The sequence below is a fragment of the Silurus aristotelis genome (assembly GCF_946808225.1).
Source record: "Silurus aristotelis genome assembly, chromosome: 24".
Classification (NCBI taxonomy): Eukaryota; Metazoa; Chordata; class Actinopteri; order Siluriformes; family Siluridae; genus Silurus; species Silurus aristotelis.
Window position 1 is genome coordinate 11,149,312 of NC_139597.1, and position 7,586 is coordinate 11,156,897.

Genomic DNA, 7,586 nt, shown 5'->3' on the forward strand with positions numbered 1-7,586 from the left:
TCATTTTGAACGTGTGTTTACGCGTGGAGAGTGATGCACATTTACTGTAAAACACCAACTGGCCTTTAAAGCGGAGGAGGGAAGCCATCGCTTGCTCAAGTATTTCTGGGTTTGTGGCGTGGAAAGCACTTGTGTTAGTACAGTGTGTCTGCATTGCGTCGGAACCCCCTCCTCTCTCTCTCTCTCTCTCTCTCTCTCTCACCACGCTGCGTGTGTGTATGAAAACCTGCAATGTGCTTTAACATCACCATGGACTTCTTTTCGCTTGCAAATCTTCATTCCTCCCACCCTCCCTTTCTCCTTCGCTCTTCAGCCGGGCGGCGTATGTGTGCCACAGAGTGTGTGTTTGCGAGATGAAAAAAGTGTGTCTCTGCGTGTGCGTCTGCATCTCAGGACGTCCGTGTCTTGTTGATTTGCACTAAAGAGGATAAAAGCTGGTGAAGCTGCTCCTCGCTGAAGAAGATGCGCTCCGCAAACGGACGTCGGTTTCCATTGCACGCGTCTTCATCTTGCACCCATCCGGTTCCTTCGGCATGAGTTCAACACCCTGTGTAAAAGATTTCACCTGCCTGTTATGCAAATTCGGATTGCGTCTGATTCGGAACTCGGGAAGCACCTCTGGACAAAATCATCCGATTAATATTTTAAGAAAGCGCACAGCGCAGCGCGCACTGCTGTAACGCGATAAAAGGGGGGGACAGTGCAAAGTTGTAGCACCAGTAGCGCGCGCGCACACACACACACACACACGCGCGCGCACACACACATTCTGATGGAGTGACCCGGTACCGAACAAGCCCTTATGAACTTCACCAAAGGTAAGCATGAAAACACAGTTCTACGCTATTTGGTATTTATTAGAAACACACTGCAGTCATCAGCACGTCATACAGTATAACGTGCTTGCAAAAATGTCAAGTGTTGCATTAACACACCTACAGGATTTATATAAGCACTGCAACACTGTATACGCTTGATAGTCTATAAACTCAGCACTGGAGATTTTGCTTTGTAACATAAAAATCTATGTAATATTTTAGTAATACATTAGGAATTGAACACAAAAGGTGGGTTTTAACCTTAAACTTTAATGATGATAAATAAATACTGAAGTATAAATGCTGCTGCTCCTCCTGAATGTGAATGCTCCAAGAACTTATTTTATCCAGCATTTAATATGTTTTAGACAGGTAGGAACAATTTGCTGACCAGGCAAACTGACTGCAGGCTTTTTCTGCTGTGATATCTTCTGATATCTAATTACCATCCTTTCTCCCCATCTGTCTGTCTCGTTTTTCTCCGGTTGAGTGGTGCGTGAAAGAAGATGATGCAGTGGTCTACTGGAACTGGGAGCAGTAGTAAAAAGGAACCGTATGATCTTGCACTTCTAATGGGGCTTGTGTCATAGACAGCGTGAACAGTGGAGATCGAAAACCATACATGAGCTGGATGTATTCTCATCTAGCTTCAATATTTTTTCTGGTGCTGTGAGTCTAAAGCTGCAAAATGACTGTGGTGGCAGGAGATAACATGGATGAGACCTCAACCCTGCCAGGGCATCCACATGATCCATACCCCCATGACCATGAGGACCACGAGTGCTGCGAGCGTGTCGTTATCAACATCTCAGGCCTGCGCTTCGAGACTCAACTCAAAACACTTGCCCAATTCCCAGACACGCTGCTGGGCAATCCCAAAAAACGGATGCGCTACTTTGACCCTTTAAGGAATGAATACTTTTTTGACAGGAACCGACCAAGTTTTGATGCCATTCTCTACTACTACCAGTCAGGTGGGCGTTTGAGAAGACCTGTCAATGTCCCTTTAGACATGTTCTCTGAAGAGATAAAATTTTACGAGCTTGGAGTTGAGGCCATGGAAAAATTTCGGGAGGATGAGGGCTTTATTCGGGAAGAGGAGCGCCCCCTGCCAGAAAATGAATTTCAGAGACAAGTATGGCTTCTATTCGAACATCCAGAGAGCTCAGGCCCTGCGCGTGGCATTGCAATTGTGTCAGTAATGGTCATTCTGATTTCCATAGTCATATTTTGTCTAGAGACCTTGCCAGAACTCAAAGAGGATCCACGTGGGCGTATGCAAACTGTGGGGAACACTACTACCTACTACAAGCCAAACATTTTCAAAGACCCCTTCTTTATTGTGGAAACCCTCTGCATTATTTGGTTCTCTTTTGAACTGATAGTCCGTTTTTTCGCTTGCCCAAGCAAGGCAGCCTACTTTAAAAACATGATGAACACGATTGATGTAGTGGCAATCATCCCCTATTTTATCACACTTGGCACAGAGCTTGCTGAAGATGAAGAGGGCAAGGAAGTAAAAGGAGGAGGTGAACAGGCCACATCTCTGGCTATCCTCAGGGTTATTCGTCTTGTCCGGGTGTTCAGGATCTTCAAACTGTCAAGGCACTCTAAAGGCCTGCAGATTTTGGGGCAGACACTAAAAGCCAGCATGAGAGAGCTGGGCCTCTTGATCTTTTTCCTTTTCATTGGTGTGATCTTGTTCTCCAGCGCAGTGTATTTTGCAGAGGCTGAGGAGAAGGAGTCTTTCTTCACCAGTATTCCGGATGCATTTTGGTGGGCCGTCGTCTCAATGACCACCGTAGGCTATGGTGATATGTACCCTGTAACCATCGGAGGCAAGATCGTGGGTTCTCTTTGTGCTATTGCTGGTGTGCTTACCATTGCACTTCCTGTCCCAGTGATTGTGTCCAACTTTAACTATTTTTACCACAGAGAAACAGAAGGGGAGGAGCAGGCACAGCTCCTCAATGTGAGTAATCCCAACATTGCGTCCGACTCCAACTCTAGTCGCCGCAGCTCCTCTATCATAAGTAAGTCGGAATACGTAGAGACAGATGATGACATGAATAACAGCATTGACAATTTTAGGGAGGCAAACCTGAGAACTGGAAACTGCACTCACATCTCAAACCAGAACTGTGTGAATAAGGGCAAGCTTCTGACAGATGTGTAATTCTTGCTCCACTTTTAGTTTGAAGAAACACTAATGATGTATTATAAATATGGGAGTGATTTATACAAGCCTAGTTCAATGCATTTTTGCATTGCATTGGCTTTATCAAGACAAGGAATACATTCATATGCCACTGACTTTCAAAATGTTTGCTGAGAAAAAAGATATTGCAGATAAAAAGGAGATAAAAAAAACAAAAAAGTCCAAACGGGAACTTTGTCACCACCTTTCAACGGTGTGATCACCAGGAAAACAAGACATGGATTAGTATAATAACAGATTGTCCTCAGCATCTGGAATTACGTTCCTAGAGCATTATGCAGATTCTGATGTGCTGTCTCATTTTTAGGCATAGGTGCTGTTGATCTCGAGGTTCTCTGAACAGCAATGCACCTCTTTATTAATGGAAAATCATGGCTTCTAGCCAATGCTGATATTTCTCCATCAATGCTAAAACTCTAACTGCTATAAGATCCAATTCCATGTGAAAAAGAACATAGCTTTTGGAAGTGTTTAAGCATGTTGAAATATTATTTGGTTACTGATCATGGCATGCACAAATCATTACCTCAATATTTTTTCTATTCATTTACATATTGCCCTCAAATTTCAGACTTTGGTTTTGCAAAATGCAGTGTGCATTATGTTTAGTTCCTGGTATGAATTGAGAAATGAATGTTATAATCGTAAGGTTGGAGTGAAGCTTCAAAGCCTCCTCAACTCAGGTACTATGTATCTTGGTAATTAATGCATGACACCATTATTAACAGATCATAATGGATCTTTTTTATGTACTAGTAGATTAATACAGGGATCCAAAATAATTTCAAGAATAGACAATACAGATGTACATTGTAATGGCACTTATCAGCAATGTTGTTACATTCCCGACAGTATCACATCTGCAGTTAATGGGACATGGAGGTGAAACCCTACAAAATGTAGAACTGGCAATGGAAATTGTTTTAAGGTACACTAATTAGGTTTTTTTGTAGGATTTATTGGTATCTGATGGCCAGCGAGTTCAATGTTTTGCATATGGGCTGATTCATTAGGCTCTATTTACCCGCTAGTGCAGCTCTTCAAAACTCAAACCATTGCATCCATGCTTGTTTTAGCAACTTAACAAGAATGGAACCAACAGTAAACTTCTGAAAAGCCACTGCACAACTCATTAACTACCCTTTACTGTTTGCAACATGTTTATGATTTTACAACATATTAACCATTTAGTCAACTTTACAAGTAAAATATTTAGTGTATCTGCTTGGACATCTACGCTGTTTGAAGATATACATATATTACTGTATATGTTGCATATAGTGCCTTTAACCCCCTTACTGACAGAACTTTAAAAAAGTGCCTCCATGTACAATAACATCAAGTTTTACTGTGCAACTCCTTTTAACTGTATGATGCAATGTCAAGGACCAATCTGATTTTAATTTGTACTATAATAGTCAGAACATGCACAGCAAAACAAAGTTTGGTGTTTGTGTGCATGACATTTCAGAACGAACAAGGTCACTGAAGATTGCTGCGGTGTGCAGAAAGTGATAATTTTATGACTGCTAAAGAAACTTTAGAAGTTGTAAAATGGAAATAAGAACAGATAGACCTCAGAAAACAGGTGGGATATCTCTTTTTTGACCTATCAAACATTGTACATAAATCCCAGTTGATAAATTAATCTGAGAAACAGTCAATGAGTTAGAAATATATATTTTTCTTTTGCATCTGTCTGTTCATTTATCTTTGTATTTGTTTATTTTGTAAGTTTATTTAATTTATTATGATTATATATATATATATATATATATATATATATATATATATATATATATATATATATATATATATATATATATAAAATCACATAAGAAGCCTTTTTTTTATATATATATATATATATATATATATATATATATATGTTTTGTGTGTTTGTCTACCTCGATGTGGTCATGTATGGACTGAAATCCCAGAAGCTTAACATTCTACTAGGACACCACTGCCTTTTTCAAACAACTATTAAACTTTTATCCACTAGTTTATTCCATAACAGTGTAAAGATTTGTGACACTGTTTAAATAATCAAAATATAATCTGAGACACCATATTTATTACATTTTGCAAGCAATGGTGTTATTTTTAGCTGAATTTTTAACACTGCCAGGAAATCAACCTAAAGCAACCTACTGCTCAAAGTACATACTGTAGTACATTTAACCATCGGAAAAACTGTTAATTGAAGGAAACAGGAACAAATGCTTTGTAAACAGGACAAATAATGCTACACTGGAGATTATTCTGTATGATACGTTATTGACATATGGACTGATGTCTATTAATAAAAGCTGCTTTTTGAGAAACAGTTTGCAAATCTACTCAGAGGAAAGAGCCAAGCTAGAAAGGAGTTAGGTTGTTACTGTTGGAAAAAAAGCTGCAGCACTTTGTCGCCTGTAAGCATATAAATAGATCTTATAAATGAAGGGAAACAATGTAGCAGCAGTATGCTTTTATTCCAGGAGATCACAACGTGTTTAATAAGCGAAGAACTGTTCCTATATATTTCTATATAATAATGCATTGAACAAACTTAATGAGATAACGAGGCCAAAGCTAGAGGAAGGAATGAACTGTTTAAAAGCCATTACAGTCAAACAAAAGGACCAATCATAGTCTGATTTTAACTCTTCAGTTTGGATGAAGAGCATGAAGATTTAACTGCCCTCATATATTTAAGCATTTGATTATGATTCAAAATACTGCATTGTCCTAAATATAATAATAGATATACACCGAAATTGCATACCAAAACTGAGCTTTATACTATGTATCACAAAAGAATGGTGGAACGCATGACTTGTGCATTTATCATTTCAAGGACTAGTTCTCATTTCTGTAATTACACAGCAAAAAAAAATGCATGGGCCAAAATTTAAATAGTAAAACAGAATCAAGAAAAGTTTCATAATATATTATTTTTTCCATAATGTGAGATTGAAATAATTTTTTAAAATATAGACCATTATTTAAATATATTCAAAAGTTGTCTTAATTTTTTCATTGCAAAAACTTTTTTTTTTTTTTTTTTTTATCCCCATACCCAACTGGATGTTTTATGTTATTTTATTTCTTTCTTTGCATCAGCTTTAATAATTATGTAAGCTTTAACGTGAAGGTAATAATGGGTATCTTTACTCAACATGATAGTTAATGACAAGAGATGTTCATACATTCTGTTGCCTTTACTTAGAAAATATAAATGTCTGTTCATTTTCAGAAATTTTCTTGCACACTTCATTTTGATTTTCTTGCACAGAAGTCATCTGACCCTTACTCTGAATTGCTAAAAGCCATGTGAAACAGAGTACCACAAAGTGGTATTTGGTCTAAAAGTATTAAAATGTATTGAATTGCTGGGCTGAAATTCATCATTCAACGTTTAATATTCAACCCATGTCTCTATTATGTTTAAAAATGGTTAATGTGGTGAGCTTTTGTGTTCATTTAACTGCTTAATTATAGTCTGCATGAAAAAAAAAGAACTGCATGATCCAAATAATTGAAATGAAAATCAAGCTGACTCAACACCCACTTTTTTCAATTTAATGCCAAATTATCATTATTATTATTATTATTATTATTATTATTATTATTATTATTATTATTATTATTATTATTATTATTATTATCATCATCATCATCATCGTCATCATCACATATTTGTAAGTACATACATAAATTTTTTCCCATACAAAGTTATGTGTTCAATCACACACACACACACACACACACACACACACACACACACACACACACACACACACACACACACACACACACACACACACACACACACACTCACACACATGCACACATGCACACACACAAACACACTTTCTGTTTATCATATGATGCTGGTGAAAGCATAGTCTATGGTCTATGCAAGGATGTTCCTCCCATGTCCATCCTATTGCACATCTATATACAATAAATAAATGCTATCAATATAATCTCTATTGTATTTCTTTCTTGAAATTTATTCTGGGAAGAATCATACATTTCCAATTAAGGTTTCCAGATTGCACTGGGAACCAGTTTTATTTAATATTTATTACTCCTTATTAAAGGACCCAAAACATAAACTAAATTATATGGCTACATTAGTTAGTAGTAGTTTTTCTGAAAAGGGAAAAGTCAGTTGAGGTGGTTTGATACCTTACAAGGATACTCCATCAAAGGGCTCCTAGTAGATCTGAATTAGGCACATCCTAATCGACTAATCCAGGGTAGATCTCAGATGTGAAGAAAGAGAAAAAATCTAACACCTGGATTGAGAACATCTGGGGATCCCTCGGGAGTAGCTAAAATGTGTGGCTGGGGATAAAGACATCTAGATTCACATTTTCCACCTTGTGCCAATGCAATGCCTATTAGGAAAAACAGAACAAATATCGAATATTTTTACTATGACAAATGTTTAAACCTTCAAAAGAAATACAGGAAGATGGCAGAACAACAAATTACTTCCACACATTAAAGGAATTTCAACATGATGCCCCAAAATAAAATACATGTGGATCTTTGAA

General features: G+C 37.5%; 1 protein-coding gene across 2 annotated transcripts; it reads left to right on the forward strand.

Annotated features, from left to right (window-relative positions):
* Positions 1–31: 31 nt before the first annotated feature.
* Positions 32–6,923, forward strand: kcna1b (potassium voltage-gated channel, shaker-related subfamily, member 1b). 2 transcript variants are annotated; one of them, XR_014531371.1, is made up of 3 exons: positions 32–818; positions 1,309–4,624; positions 4,977–6,923. XR_014531371.1 is itself a non-coding variant. In XM_083528569.1 (2 exons), exon 2 carries the CDS (start codon positions 1,507–1,509, stop codon positions 2,992–2,994), a length of 1,488 nt encoding a protein of 495 aa, XP_083384695.1. In that variant the 5' UTR covers positions 32–818; positions 1,309–1,506; the 3' UTR covers positions 2,995–4,743. The 2 variants fall into 2 exon arrangements, 1 of the variants encoding a protein (XP_083384695.1); XM_083528569.1 differs by lacking the exon at positions 4,977–6,923 and having other exon boundaries at positions 1,309–4,743.
* The last annotated feature ends 663 nt before the right edge of the window (positions 6,924–7,586 follow it).